Source organism: Neomonachus schauinslandi, chromosome 15 (assembly GCF_002201575.2).
Source record: "Neomonachus schauinslandi chromosome 15, ASM220157v2, whole genome shotgun sequence".
Lineage (NCBI taxonomy): Eukaryota > Metazoa > Chordata > Mammalia > Carnivora > Phocidae > Neomonachus > Neomonachus schauinslandi.
This window is the reverse complement of record NC_058417.1, coordinates 1,293,859-1,308,754: the sequence shown is the minus strand read 5'-3', so window position 1 is coordinate 1,308,754 and position 14,896 is coordinate 1,293,859. Positions and strand designations below refer to the sequence as shown.

The 14,896-nt window shown below is 53.2% G+C and overlaps 2 protein-coding genes across 5 annotated transcripts in view; one reads left to right on the top strand and one right to left on the bottom strand.

Annotated features, from left to right (window-relative positions):
- Nucleotides 1-4,641: 4,641 nt before the first annotated feature.
- Nucleotides 4,642-14,786, bottom strand: DERL2 (derlin 2). 4 transcript variants are annotated; one of them, XM_021694632.2, is made up of 7 exons: nt 14,091-14,786; nt 13,214-13,279; nt 11,161-11,234; nt 9,943-10,036; nt 8,923-9,118; nt 8,578-8,668; nt 4,642-5,103 (listed from the first exon to the last, which is right to left on the bottom strand). In XM_021694632.2, exons 1-7 carry the CDS (start codon nt 14,181-14,183, stop codon nt 4,998-5,000), a joined length of 720 nt encoding a protein of 239 aa, XP_021550307.1. In that variant the 5' UTR covers nt 14,184-14,786; the 3' UTR covers nt 4,642-4,997. The 4 variants fall into 4 exon arrangements, with proteins under 4 accessions (XP_021550307.1, XP_044777464.1, XP_044777467.1 ...); XM_044921529.1 differs by having other exon boundaries at nt 4,642-5,099; XM_044921532.1 differs by having other exon boundaries at nt 13,214-13,276.
- MIS12 (MIS12 kinetochore complex component) overlaps nt 14,573-14,896 on the top strand; it is a 4,443-nt gene continuing 4,119 nt past the window's right edge. Inside the window, exon 1 of the mRNA XM_021694633.2 lies at nt 14,573-14,658. The gene's annotated coding sequence lies outside the window, so the exon portion shown is untranslated. The remainder of the gene's footprint in view (nt 14,659-14,896) is intronic.

Genomic DNA, 14,896 nt, shown 5'->3' with positions numbered 1-14,896 from the left:
CCAGCCCCTGACATCCCTGAAAGTCACTCGGATGCCCCTGCGGTTAGGGCCGGGGAAGGTCGTAGGGTATGCCGCTGACAACCGAGTTTTCTCGGGACCGGGTCTGCGCGGGTCAGGCCGGCAGGGAGGGGTTCAGTGGCCGGCGGGGACTGTGGCCCGCGCTTCCTCCCCAGCCCCCTCCCTGGTCCTCCCCAGCTCCTCCCCAGCTCCCAACCCCCTTCCCTCCCCACCTCCCCCAGCCCCCTCCCCAGATCTCCCCCCTCTTCCCTCCTCAGGTCCTCCCCCAGCCCCCTCCCCCAGCCCCCTCCCCGTCCCCCCCCCTCTCCCCCCCCGGCTCCTCCCCAGCTCCCAACCCCCTTCCCTCCCCCCCTCCCCCAGCCCCCTCCCCAGATCTTGCCCCCATTCCCTCCCCGCTCCCTCCCAGCTCTGCCCCCCTCCCAAGAACTCTTCAGAGAGGCTGCCAGGCCCATCACACACACCCCACCAATGAAAAGATTCAAAACTCCAGCAGGGAAGATAGGACGAAACCAGCAAATTGTCTCCTCCTGCATCCAAATCGCTCAGCTGCTGGTTTGTGGCAAACAGTGGCAGGAAATATTTCCAGAGAATTCGTCGGATGCTTCAACCCTCTGAAGGACTAAGGCATCCTCTGAAGTCTATCTCGGGGGAAACTCATCCTATCTGTAAGCCTGTTAAAAATCCTTCTTCCCCTTTCCTCCAGGGAAGAGATGATTTTCCTCTGGTTGCTGACAGCGTGGCCATCAAGGGTGGCTGAGAATGTGCATGCTGAATTCATAGCACATGCGCATTCAGAATTGACAAAATGTCACTTCCTACCCCGAAATATTAACTTAGGCAACTCACCCACAAAAAGAAAGAAAGAAAGAAAAGAAACAAAAAAAAGGCAGCCCAAAACTGAAAGGGAAGTAACTAGTCTGTTCAGGCTGCGGTAACAAAAAATACGACAGGCTGAGGGGCATGCATTGCTCCCAGTCCGGGAGGCGGGGAAGCACCAGTGTGGCTGCCATGTGGCTCGTGGCTCATGTGGTTCGTGGCTACTGCTCGCTGCCCTGTCCTCACAGCAAGGTAGGGACCAGGGATCTCTCTGCGGCGGTTTGATAAGGCCTTCATCTCATCGTGAGGGCCCCTCCCGAAGGCCCCACCTCCTAACACCATCACATCGACATAGGAGTTTTGGGGGGACACAAACGTTCACATCACAGCAATAACTAAATGTTGACTCTCAGATTGTGGACCTTGCGTCTGTAACAGACAGACATCCGTCCTTTTTCCCCAGGTGCTTTCCAGAATAACCTCCTCGAGGAGACCCGTGTACCCATGATTGCGAGAGTCTAGGTCGGAACATAAACGAGGGAAGTGGCTTCTTGGAGGAGCCCATGCCCCATCCCGAGAAGCAGCCGCGAGCTGTCATGTCTAGACAGTAGCAGCCAGGCAGGCCCGGGATTGCCGGATCTTCCCATTTTTTCAAGAAAAGCCCCAAGGGAAGATTTTCCTGTGAAATCGGCCCATTGTAAACGTTGGCTCCAATTTTAAAAAAATGGTGCAGGCAAAATAAACCGCACACGTGGGTGACTCATCCCCCGTCTTTGGCCCAGGGACCCTGCTGTGCTGCAGCCTCCCGGCCCTGTGGGAGGGGTGTTGACGCCTAAAATTCTCGGCAGGTCCCAGCCAGTGTTGTGCATGTCGCCCACCCCCCACGGGAGGAGTCTGAAGTCTGCGGGCCCTCCGAAGGCAGTCTCTTGTGGGTAAGTGGCTTCCCCATGCAGGCGATCGTAAGATAACCATTCCAAGAATGTCAGGGCTCTTCTTCCAAGAGGGGAGTTGTCAGACACGTTTCATTTTTAAGCGCTCCGGGACGCTCTCTGGACCTTCTGTTCTTCCCAGGAGCTCCCAGCAGGTGGCCGGCTGGCGTTGCCGGTCGGCTGGGGGGAGCGCCACAGGCTCACTTCGGCCCCACCCCACTTTCAGACGCCGCGGAGCCTCAGGCGCTGGGTACGGGTGTGTGTGCACATACGTTAGTCCCTGTATAGTTAAAAATACCAGTAACAGTCTGCTGATCAGTAGAGTGTTTGCTCAGCACCCGTGTGCCCAGCCCTGTGCCAGGCACTGCGGTGGAGACAGGACTCGGGGATGTGGACCTGCCCCTTCCGGGGCGCGCATTCCCACGTGGGAGGCAAGACTCACGTCCGTGGACCAGCCAGGAGCGGTGCAAGACAATTTGTCATTTGGTGTGAGAGTGTGTTGTACAGACTTGAAGCTTGATAGGGACCCAGAGAGAGACCGGGAAGGAGGCCTCAGGGTCAGGACTTCCTGAGGCGCCAGCAACGGGGCCAGTCTAAGAAGAGACCTCAGTCCCTCCCTGCTAGGGACAAACAGAACGCATTGGATTTGGGGGCTAAGAAGTCACCGCGGACTTTGGAGCAGAGAAGGGGCTTGTCCGTGTCAAGTTAAACAACTTTAACGCAAACTCATGAGATAACGGGAGTAGCTTCAGGGACAGTCCTACAGCATGGAGAACCCCACGGTGTCGCAACCAGCAACACAGACAGCACTCACCTGTCCGAGCCCGGCTGTCAGGGAGACGCGACAATTCCAGGAGCTCCTCACCCAACAGCTCAGTGTCCCCAGGTTTCCACGGGTCCCACACGGGGGGAGGGGGGCTTCACTGCCAAGACCCAGGGCTTGGCACTCTGCTCTGCATGGGGAGAGACCACACACGAGGTGGGAAAGGCAACGGGACCCACAGGAGGGACAGAAGAAAGGACACATGGAAGAGAGACTCGAACAGAAATACCTAGTGAAGAAAACACACCAAAACGTACAGAAAATCTGTCTCCTAGGGAGATGCGAGGTCCTCGTCCGTCGTTCTCTAACGAGCCTCTGTGACATTCCTCCAACAGCAAACTCTGCCTCACTCAGGTGTGCTTCCGGTATTACTGGTAGAATCCAGGTGTGTCGGGGAAACGGCGCACAAAATCCCGACTATCAGTTCTCACTGCACAACGGAAGAGCAGCGTGTTCTGTAGGGAGTCAGGACGGAGACGGGGAGCTGGGGGAGAAGGGGCTTTCCTCACGCCCAGGCAGGCGGCGCAGGGCGAGGGATCACAGCAGGGGCCCGCCTCGCGTGTGGGGAGGTCGGTGATCGGGGTCACCACTGCCCAGGTCACGGCCGAGGGGCACGGAGCGGCATCCTCAGAATTCTCATCCTGTAACAACACGGAAATGAAAATCCCACCACTGACCACATTTAGTTAGGCCACCAATTCCGAATTGGTTTCCTGTTCTACTGTCATCAATATGTACAGACATTCTCTACTTAAAACCAGAGAAACCTATTGCTAGACCCTAAATAGATCATTTTAAAAACCCTAATTATTACACCAAAAAGTAATAACGTACTACATGTTGGCTAATTGAACTTAATAAAAAAAGTAAAAAATAAAAAAGCAAAACAAAACAATAAAAATCCCTAATTAAATTCATGCTTTTTTGAACAGAGATAAGACGTGATAAAATTTAAGAATCCCATAAAGATTGTACGTTCTCAGATTGGCATTTCAAGCTTTTTTTTTTCATTGCTTAGAAAAAAGCCGTCCCACGAACACGTTCCATAAAGTTGCAACACCCGTGTTCCAAGTTACTGACCAGCAGCACGTCCAACATCGGTCTTAGTTTCCATCACTTACGCAAGAGCCATGGGAAGACATTCAAATACTTTCTACTTCCCCGTCCCCCCGACGATCCCCCCTTACTCTGAACCCCGTGCTCATCTCTCTGAGGGAAATCTCTCTCTGGAAGAGCTACCACTTACCCAAGCTGCGACTACCGGGCAAACGGTCCACACCTCCGTCCCGTTTGCTAAAACCATCTGCAACCGTCTCTTCCCTACGGGGGTCCACTTCATGCCTGTGGGTTCTCTCAACGACTTAGACCCTTTGAGAGCAAACCTGCCGAGGCCCAGGGAAATTAATATTTGGACAGGTCTTCATGGAATCACGGGCATCAAGTGTCTCCTCCTCTGGACCGTGTCTAATTTCTACCTGATGGCGAAGGTAAACCACGTGCTTGGCTCTGAAAAGCTGGTGGGCTTTTCATTAAGCAAAATGACCCATGTGAAACCAGCCCAGGACCCACGGACTCCTGCCTAACAGGTACCTGTTCATCTGGCTCCAAAGTCAACACCCCAAGTCTAAAACCGATCTGCTGTTGTCCAGGAGGGTGGGCATGAAGTGTCTTTCCCTGGAGAGTTCTTAATGGAGAAACACAAGCAGAGTCGCTAAGATGCCACGTGAGCCCTGAGCCGGCCCTCCTTAGCCCTGCCGTGGCAAGAGCCACCCTACCTGCCCTGTTTTTCCCGCATGCGACAACTGGCAGTTTCGCAAAACCCAGACGGAGAACAGCTCTCTGGACACCACCAGCCCATCTTCTTCCTACTGGAGCTGGTGCTGTGCATGAGTAAGCTGTGTGCACGGCCACGGCCTTCCATCCTGGCATGCAAGCCCGTTGAAAGCTGTGAGGCTGGGACCAGCGGGCCCGGAGCTGCCGTGAGCCCAGGCCTGCGCAGCAGGGCCAGAACCCATGTGGTCACTCAAAAGATCACACACAAAAGCTTTCGTTCAGTGAGAGAGATGGAACTCAGTTTTATTGTGTCCTCTCTGAAACTTCCATTTACCCACGGCCTCGTCTATCAAAGAGGAGGAGGGAGCTCTGGATGAGTCCCCAGAGCTCGAGCGCGCGGGGGCGTGGTGGCTGGCGGCGGTCCGGCTCAGAGAGATCACGCTGCCAGGGCCGGTCCGACCGGCCGCTCCGAGTGCGTTTGGATCCGTTAGTGTACCATTCCATAAAGTGCTTCTGGAGTTCAAACCTGCCAAGCCGTCAAAAGCGTCCACACTTTCATGACACAAAGGCTAAAAGAATCCCAATGGGTGTGCCACCAAGTCCTTCCCAGCTGGGTCTCGTGGTTGGCACCTGCCGCTTTAGCCGCCAAGGCGCTGGCCCTCACCCCAGGCGAAGCCTCCTGGCCGCTCTTCAGGTAGTGGATTGTAATTTGGATCCTCATCTGGTGTATCAAAAATAGCCTTCCTAAAAGGCAACAGAGATCACTTAGTCCTGTAGTCACCTCGAGAAGGTCCCCCGGGGCCCCCACCAAAGGACAAACATTACACCCACCTACCAGAACGTCATCGCGCTAAAAAAGTTTCACAATCATTTCACGTTTGCGTTAATGCTTTACCTCCAGGACTATTTTTTTTTTTTTTTTACTATGAAAGCAATACATGTTAGTTGTAGAGAAAACACAAAATATACACAGACATCCTTGATCTCCAGAGAGAAATCACTGTGGGTGTTGTCATCATTCTTCCACAACTTTTCTGTGTGTAACAAAAGTTAGATCACACTATTGTTTTATAACCTGATTTTCCATGAATTTATCACGAAGGTCTCTCCACAACCAAGGTATTGCCCCGTACCCACTGGCAGATGGATGGATCAAGAAAAGGGTCCGTCCACACAACGGGATAGTATTCAGCCTTAAAAAGGAAGGAGGTTCTGACTCCCGCGACATCGTGGATGAGCCCTGAGAACACGTGCTCCAACAGCCAGACACGGGGCAGACACTGTGGGATTCCACGTGTGAGGGACCGGGAGCAGTGCCGTCACTGCTGAGGCGGGGACGGAGCGTGTTCCTGAGGACAGAGTTCACTTTGGCAGGCTCGAGAGCTGAAGGATGGACGGGGTCACAGAAACACAACGTGAGAGCAGTAATGTTACGGAATGGCACATCTGAGCTGCGTAACGGGACACATTTCATGTTACATAGATTTTATCACAACTGAAGTTAAAAAAAACCTCACAAATCATTCCAAGAAAAATTACGCAGATCACAGGAAAGGGCAGTCAGTGTCCAAAAGACTTTTAAAATCCCGTTAGACGGTCATTCAAGTTCCCCTTAGAGAACTGACCATTAAAACAGCATCTGCTCTTTGCATCCGTGTTTCTAATGACAGTGCCCACGGCTGGTACCATTAGAAACGTATCCAAAAACTTCCATCTTATAGTGGGGTCAGGAAAAGCATCTATACTTCGGCATGAGCCGCTTGAATTCTTACAAACTAACAATAAAAGCAAACACACACCGGCAGAAAAATACAGGGCTGAAGAGGCGATTCAAAAAGGAAATCCAAAAGGCCAATAAACATGAACACGTTCACTTTTGTAAAAACGAAAAGAAAGCAAGTTAAACAGCGAGGCCGCTTCTACTTCCCGAACAGGCACGGGACAGAACAACGTGGGCACGCGAGCAGGGAAGTGGGGCCTGGTGGCCCCAAGCTGGACGGGGGTTGGAGGGACATCCCAGTGGTGTAGGGCGCACACCCATGGACGGGCCTGGTGCAGCGTGGTGAAGCCTGAGGAGGCTTCAGGCGGGCATTCCCTGAAGAGGGCAGCCACCACGGGGGTGCGGGCAGAGCAGGACGAGAAGGCGTCCAAGCGGGGGGCGGGTGGGCAGCACCGTGATGAGAGGCTGGTTACGCACGGGGCTCACTAAATAGGTGGAGAGAGCAATGACCACAGGGTCAGGTCCCTCAGTGTCAGTGAGAATGGGGGCGCTACGTGCATCTCAGCAAACGGCACAGACCCCTCTACGTGCAAGACCACAGGCGGCTCTCGAACACCCGCGGGTGGATGGAAGCAGCCGTATGGTGACCTTAATCATCAGAGCGACGACCGCCACTGTGAAGATCGGTGCCCAGAAACCCGGTGCTGGCAGCCGTGGGGGAGAAGGGCACAGGGTCACTTCTCTGACAGTCCTGCCAAGGACGCGACACCTGAAGCTCAACGTCAGGGACGCTAGGCAAACCCAGTGGCGGGACATCCTACAGAAGGGGCCAAGAATCCACAGAAACGTGAGGGCCACGACGGCAAGGCGAGACGCAGGAGCTGTTCCACCCTGGCAGAGACGAAGAGGCGTGACAAGCCAGTGCGACACCTGGGCCTGAGCTGGACTCTTCCTGCAAGAGTGCCTCCTGGAACAACGGCCAGGCGTGGCTGGGCTCTGAGGACTCAGGCTTTTCCTGATTGTGACTATGTAGGAAAACGTCCTTCTTCATGGAAAATACATGTTCATGGGGGTGGGTCATGGGGCATTTGATGGGCAGTTTAGTTTCAAACACCTAAGGAATAAAAAGTCCTTTGAAGGGTTTGTAATTTTCTGTAAGTCTGAAACTGTTTCCAAAATAAAATCATAAAATCGGGGCACCTGGGTGGCTCAGTCGTTAAGCATCTGCCTTCGGCTCAGGTCATGATCCCAGGTCCTGGGATCGAGCCCCGCGTCGGGCTCCCTGCTCGGTGGGAAGCCCGCTTCTCCCTCTCCCGCTCCCCCTGCTTGTGTTCCCTCTCTCGCTGTGTCTCCCTCTCTGTGTCAAATAAATAAAATCTCAAAAAAAAAAATCACAAAATCGTAAACAAACCAACCCATAAAACGAGACGGCATCTTACAGCTCTCCCCCCAGGAAAAAGTAAACCACCCTCCCGTGTCGGACAAGGCTGTGGGGAAAGGGACGCTCTACGTGGCTGGCAGAAACGTCAACCTGAGCATCCATTCTGGGTGGCGACTCGTGAATAAACAACAGAGCAAGCCCCCTTCCAGGAGTGCAGCCGTCGCAAACAGTCACGGACGTGTGCCACCCAAGGAAAGCCGCACTGATTCGGCAACTGTCGGTAAAAGGGAGGAGTCCGCGGTGCTGGTGTGGTTCCGTAGGGCATTTGTGACGGAAAAACAATTACCACGTATGACATCGAAAAGGAGCTTACGAGAGTTTTTAGAAATTTAGCACCCACACAGCAAAAGATGGAAGAATATGTATCAAAAGGTCAACAATAACAGCCACTGTTCCCGCTAAGTGGGAGGATTATGGCGAGTTGTAATCTCTGCTTTGCTTAACTATTTGACAACCAACATTTTATAATAAACACTCACATTTTACTCCTTCTAAATGCAGCAGGTCTCAAGGACACAACCTTCTGGAGTAGGAAGAGGTCCCATAAACCAAAGCTCCACTCTCAGGAAAGCGAGGGGCAAGACGGAGACGGACTTTCTTAATGTCACACAGAGGATCAGCCTACACCTGGTTCCCAGTCTGCCTCACGGCTTTTAGCTCTCCTTATTTTCTGGAAGGCCAGAAATCCCACCACTAGAAACGTCCTTGTGGTCAGTTTCACCCATTGCGCCACCTCGCCTCTGTAAGCTCAGACAGCGGCTCTCCGGGACCCCGCAGGCTCCACCCGGGGACACGAGAGGCTGGCGCTCAGCGGGCAGCCTGCCACGTCACCCTCAGGACACCCCGAGCTCGTGGAGCTCGCTCCTGCAGGACTCTGGCACCGTCCGCTCCGACCCAATCCAGATGCTCATCCACTGCAGCCCGTGGCTCAATCTGCGAATACTGACTGACCCGAATGACGAGCGCCAGGAGCTATGGGAGCCCCGTGGAAACACAGATCACGGACCCTGGCCCGCATTACCTGCAAGGAACGTGCAACCTGATGTCCAATACTCACAAAATAGACGGTGTTTTCAGAATTCTGATGCCACCAGGCTGATTGGGAAATACGTCTTCCAAGAAAAAATATATGTGTCCAACTGCAATGCCTAGAGTCGCCCAGAAACAAAGAATGAAGGAGAGGATGAAAACTTTGACTGCAGGTGGATCTGCCAACATAAATTCCATACATTTAGGAAGAAATGTCAATATAATTACTTAGAATTAAAGGATATTGTAATCTTTGAGCCTATAACCACCAAATAATCCCAAGACAGCCATATGTGAGTGCCAGACATAAAAATCAGTGGCAGAGTAAGTTCACACGCCAAGTAATAGGAACAATAGCAATGAAGACGCTTACCCAGGAGGTCCACAATGATCGAGTTCCCCAGCAACAAGGAAAAGCCCATGAGCACCCAGGGCAGAAAGGGGGCCTGGAAGTTGAGAAGGCCGAAGAAGTTCATGCGCACATACGGGTTCCTTCGGCTCCACACGTAGACGAGCATGATCGTAAAGGCCTGGCCCAGGAAAACTAAGCTCACAAACAAACCAAAAAGCTAGCAGGTAGCGTTAAGGAAAACCTCAACATCACACGTGTAACGGGGAAGGCTGAGCGAGAGAAGAGAACGAAGGGCTGTGTTCTAACAGAGGTCTGACGTAGGGAAGTCCCACAGTCATTAATCTTTAGAGGAAAAGAAAGCCTGAAAATAATTACCCAGAGCAACCAGGCAAAAATGTGTGTAGGCCAAAACATCTGGACTACAGCTGCCTCCCAGTAATATCCTGTTTCCATGAAGTTCTCAACTATTTGGAACATATAATAATTCCTTGGTCAATAATTACATTAAATTTCACTCACCATTAGCACCTTTAAGAGGTGAGTAAAGCCAGCCGGAGCCAAACCATCTTGTCAGACCAGACTACGTTCAAGTCTAAATTATACTAATTATCAGTTTCGATAGCGACCGAATGTCTCACCAACTTAGTTTAAAAGTACACACATCGAGGGGAACCCGGGGTGGCTCAGTCCGTTAGGTGTCTGACTCGGTTTTGGCTGAGGTCACCCTCTCCCCAACAACAAACTCTCTCTAAAACCAACCAACCAACCGTACACGCATGGACAGTCCTCCATCTGAAGTTGTGGCAGTGACCCACCTGTTACTGCTAAACGACCCTCTGACTCACCCACCCCGAGGCTCAGACGCAGTCACGGAGCGCAGGCTGGGAAGCGGCCACAGTGCCCGCACCGATGGTCAGGAGGGCCGCCCCATCCGTGTGCTGAGCTTATCTAGCGGACTGTGGAAGACAGCTGGAGGCCTTTGGCAAGACAGAGGGTGTTCGTGAGCGTTTTCCCGTATTTGCTCTTTTTGTTGAAGGATACGGTCATTAAGAATCCACCAAAAAGGAACATAAATACAAAGTCTGCTGTCCGACCTCGGAAAGAGCCTTCTTCTAGCATTCGACAGTAGCGGTATCTTAAGTTCCAAGTTAAGAAAATGGTAAGCACACAAGTGGGAAGAAAGTCAAGTTTAACGTATGGCTGCAGTACACTGGGCTCCGCGTTAGCCGTTCGAAGCCAAGCCTTCGCTTCCGCGAGCGTGTCCACGCAGGGCAGTGTGGGGATGTCCCTTCCACCCGGTGTTTCGGGCGAGGTGAAGACCAGCTCCACACGGTACACACACGGCTCCCGACTGGGGAGCGAAGCCCGAGGCCGCACACACGTGCTTGCAGGGACTCAGGAAACCTTTCCAAGCTGGGTCGTCTTTCCCGGACACAGCCCCACCACGACCTGAGCCACCCTTGTTTTTTCACAGCCCAACTTGGAAGAAACGCCCGGCAAGAAGCCTCGCGTGAGCATCTACTTTTGCAGGCCAGGCAGACTCGGCATTTCTATACCTCGGTTAATAAAGACGCATCATGAGGAAAATATTTCATTATTAAAAACTTACCAGGATGGCGTATCACACAGGACACACAGGAATCCATCGGGCAGGGATCCTGTCACCCCAACAAGGCCCCGTCTCCTGCACACGAGCTGAGCTGTAACTCCCCTCTCAATCCAGAGGGTCAGGTAGAAGAGGAATGCCCCGTTCAGGGGGCCCAATTACCACCTGGCCAGAGCATCCCTCTTCCCCTTGCAACAAGCAGCACGTGGCCTGCCAGGCAGACATATGGCATGGTCTGTCCAGCCAGTAGGACCCGAACAAGACCCAGGGAGCCCTCACGTTCTCCAGTCCCCAGAAAGCCGCTCCCAGTCCTGTGCCGACACTCTGGGACTCATCACCATATTCGGGTACCTGCTGATGTTATGTTGCAAATATGCCTCAAAGAATCCACTGCTCTCCCTCGATCTGATTTGTAAGGGATTTATGGGCAGTAGTGTACTCATTCTTCGGGTGAATACCTCCCATCAGAACAAACAGGAACCGACAAACACCCTCAAACAGGACTTTCTGACCAGCTAATCTCTACCACAGACCCAGCACCCAGAAGTCAGTTAGGAGAGTAACAAAACCAGCAGCATCAGAAGCTTCAACTTACATTGTATTCCCTAAGCAAACCTCCAGGTTTTATGCTAACCCCACTTGATAAAGGATACAGAAAAATCATGTTAAATAAAAAATTGAATCCCACTGGACCAAAAAATAAGAAATTGGTGATTAGCCTCCATATCTGTTAAAAGAAAAAAATCGAGAAAAGACACATTAAGTAAAACATACTAGGAAACATTTCCACATTAAGACAAAAGACATATCCTGGGGTTGCAGTGGTGTGAAAGGCCATGAGTAAGCGACATTATGATCTGAACCAGAAAGTGGGGTGCACGTGATCTGACACTGGATTTCTGTGCTGTTTCCAGTTGGAAGTCTGAAAGGTATCACTCGGCCCCTGAAATCTGCAAATAATAGGACAGAAAACTTGAAATTGTCGTTGTCTTAAAAAAAAAAAAAAAAAAAAAAAGCCCGGACCATATGGTCAGGCGAATTATGGGAAAAGCTGGATGGAACGACGACGTTAATTCGCAGAACAGAAACCAGGGCTTTCGTGTGTCTAGTGTCAGAATCTAACGAGCAGTCTTGAGAGGCCACAGAGAAACTCCAGAGGCCTCACTTAAATTGCCAAGAAATGTTTCTATATTAGTCCCTAAGAAACATCCAGAGGAAAGAGTAATTCTAGAACACTCAAGTTCTAGTCTGAGCAAACAGCCAACTCCCTACAAGTAAAGCTCTAATGCTCTAATAATTAGTCTCATCGGCAGATACCAGGACACTCGTTTTCATGTTGGAAACCCTGATACACTTTTCCCTACCCAACCCATCCACACCCACAATAAAAACAACTACTCACGATGGGAGAGAACTTCACATTTTAAAATGTTTTAGCACAATCTATAATCTTGTGTGATCCTAATAACCCCGTGAGACACAGGCTGGTGCTCCCATCCCCATGTCACACAGGAGGAAATGGGGACACTTGGAGAGCATGAAAACGGCCTGCCCAAGGGAACTTGTACGGGGAGACTCTGAATCCAGGCCTGGAAATCCCGGCTCCAAATGCGGATACATGGTGTCATCAAGAGTTTAACCCCAGGCAAAATCGAGCCAAGCATGTTAACAGGAAGCAATGCTTGGATGGAGCTACAGTGCCCAGCAAAGGCCAGGTGAGCAGTGAAGGACGAAGGCAGTGACAAGAGTCCACAGGACTGCCTTGTGCATCATTCAATTCTTCAGAATTGGAAACAAAGGTGAAATAATTCAGTTCTACATACTAACTGCCTCCAGGATTTGAGAGTCCCCAACTTATCGAGGAGACAAACATCTAATTAAGTGCAAGTACAAAGCGAGAGATGCTCTAAAGGAAGTATTTACAGATACCCTGGGGACACAGAGGAGGGTGAATCTGAGAAGCTACACAAAAGCTGGAGCTCAGTGGGTGTAAGGTGAATGACACACATTCGACAGAGGAAAATTACTGACTCTTGGTCCTTCTCCCCCTCCAACAGCAGGTTATCTGATCATCCTGGAGCAGGAAAACACACCTTTCTTTGAGCATTCTAATTACTGGAAAGGACTAGCTCCTACTAGAATCTAATAAACTGGCATGTTGTTTAAGGAGTCAGTCTTTTGGATTTTGTTAATACCATCTGATCCCTGGAAGACGGATCAATCTAAAAGCACTAACAGAGTCGAGTTTCTGAACTGGACGGTGGTGATAACACCGATGTGTTACGTGGACAACAGAGGGCATCCTCTGAGGCTCTCCCTGGGCTGTTCAGTCTCCTCTCCAACTACAATATTAACTCTGAGCCAGTAATTTCTACATACAGGAACTGGACACATCAAATTAAAACCATGCAGGGAACTTTACCAATAAAATACAGATTCTTAATTCCTACCCTTGGTTGATTGCGGTTTTGGTACATGATGAGGAACCTGAGAATCTCTTCAAAGTTCCCTAGGTGATTCTGAAGCCCAATCAGGATGCAGGATCACATCTTTATTACCACCCTCCCCCCCCCCCCCCACAATGAGACAATCAAATATTCCCACTGAATTCTTTTTTGATAACACATGGAAGGATCTGCTACCAAAAAGTATGAAAAACAAGTTTAACAACTGAAACATGAGCTGTGGTTGTGATGGACCACTTACTTGAAAGTGTTTAAAGATTAATTCAGGATTGAAGTACAACTGAAAAGGTGTGATCAATTCCAACTGCTGAAAAAGAAAAGAGCTTCTTAAAGCAAATCGACCAACAAACAAAACATCATCTACAACAAAAGATCAGTAGGTCTAGCAGCTTCCAACTCCCAGTCACTCTGGCTGAATCCTTTAAGGCTTTTCTTCTTAGGCGCATGGAAGTGGTCGGTAAAGGATTCTGCAGAAATCGTACAATCTTCTGTACCCCTTATGCCTGACACCAAGATAAAACTTTGTTCTATGCTGCGGTAGCTGATGCTGACCTGAAGGCAAGGGGGGCAGGTGCTGCTATCCTAGATCCAGGGCAAGGAGAAGCGGCGGCCACGCATCTGCCCACCGCCCGGCCCCCGCCTCAAACAGCTGTGCGAAGCAACCCAGCTCCCCCGAGAACCGAGACTGAAGACGCCGCCGCCGGCAGGGCTGGGCGCTTCCAGGCGGTCTCTGTACCCGGACTCTCTTCCCTGCCGGAAACTTCCCCCCTTCTGTCCTCGACGTCTGAGTTTCCTCACTGAGCGGACCTTCTCCCCACCAGGCACCACCGTACCACCCGCCCAGCGCCTGCCTTCTCAGACACGTTTTCTGGGTGGGCGGCTCCCGCAGCGCCGAGCTGCTGCGGGTCCGGCCTTCCGCTCTCGGAAACCAGCCCGCAGCCCTGACCCTCCAGCCCTCACGGGCAGCACTCCCTTCTCGGCTCACTGGATAGGCCGCCCTGGACCCCAGCGAGAGCCCCGTACGCCTCCACCCACCCCGGAGGCCAAGCCCTCTGGGCTTCCCCGAGGCCCCGGTGGGGCGCAGCGCGGACAGAGAGGCTGGCGCTGCAGCTGCTCACCACGGCGGCGGTGGTGAGGACGCAGGCGGTGGTGTAGGCGCGGCTGACCGGCGGGATCTGCAGGTACTCCAGCCGGAGGCTCTGGTACGCCATCTTCCCACCGCCGCCTGCCCCCCCACTTCCCCTTCCGCCAGTCAACCCCGGCGGCGGGGCGGGACCAAGGCGGGCTGCCGCCCAATCAGCGCCGCGCACCCGGCCAGCCGCCAATCGCCAGAGCCGCAGGGAAAGCGCGCCGGCCAATCACGAGTTGCCCCTCCGCGGGGCCCAGCCCGGCCGCCCCACCCACCAGCCCACCAACGTCGGGGAGAGGCGTGTAAGTCCCGGGTCCCTCCGCCAATCCCCGCCGGCCACAGCTGGCCTTTCCCGCCCGGCCCCTCGGCGTCTGCGAGCGAGGCGGCCCCGCGCAGCCAGCCAATCAGGAGCACGACGGCGCCCCGCCCCGGCCGGCGTTCGCTGAGGCCGGCATCGCTGGGCGTCCGGGAGCGGGCGGCGCCGCCTCTCCGCAGCAGCAGGCGGTGGTTAAAGGCGGTGGCGGGAGGCCGGTTTCGTCGCCCTCGCACCCGCTCGGGTAAGGGCCGCGGCGCTGCATCTCCGCCTCCCGAGCGGGGAGGAGAGGGTCTGCGCTCGGCACCCTCGCTGGGCGCCCGCCGACCGGGCCGCGCGCCCCCGTCCCCGAGCTCCCGGCATGCCGCGGGGCCGCGGGGCCCGACGGGAGCGGGCGGTGCGCCGGAAGTGGTCCCCGCCCGGCGTGGCTGCGGCGGGCATCCGGAAGAAGGGCGGGGTCGGCGTCGGGCGTGGGGTGGGCG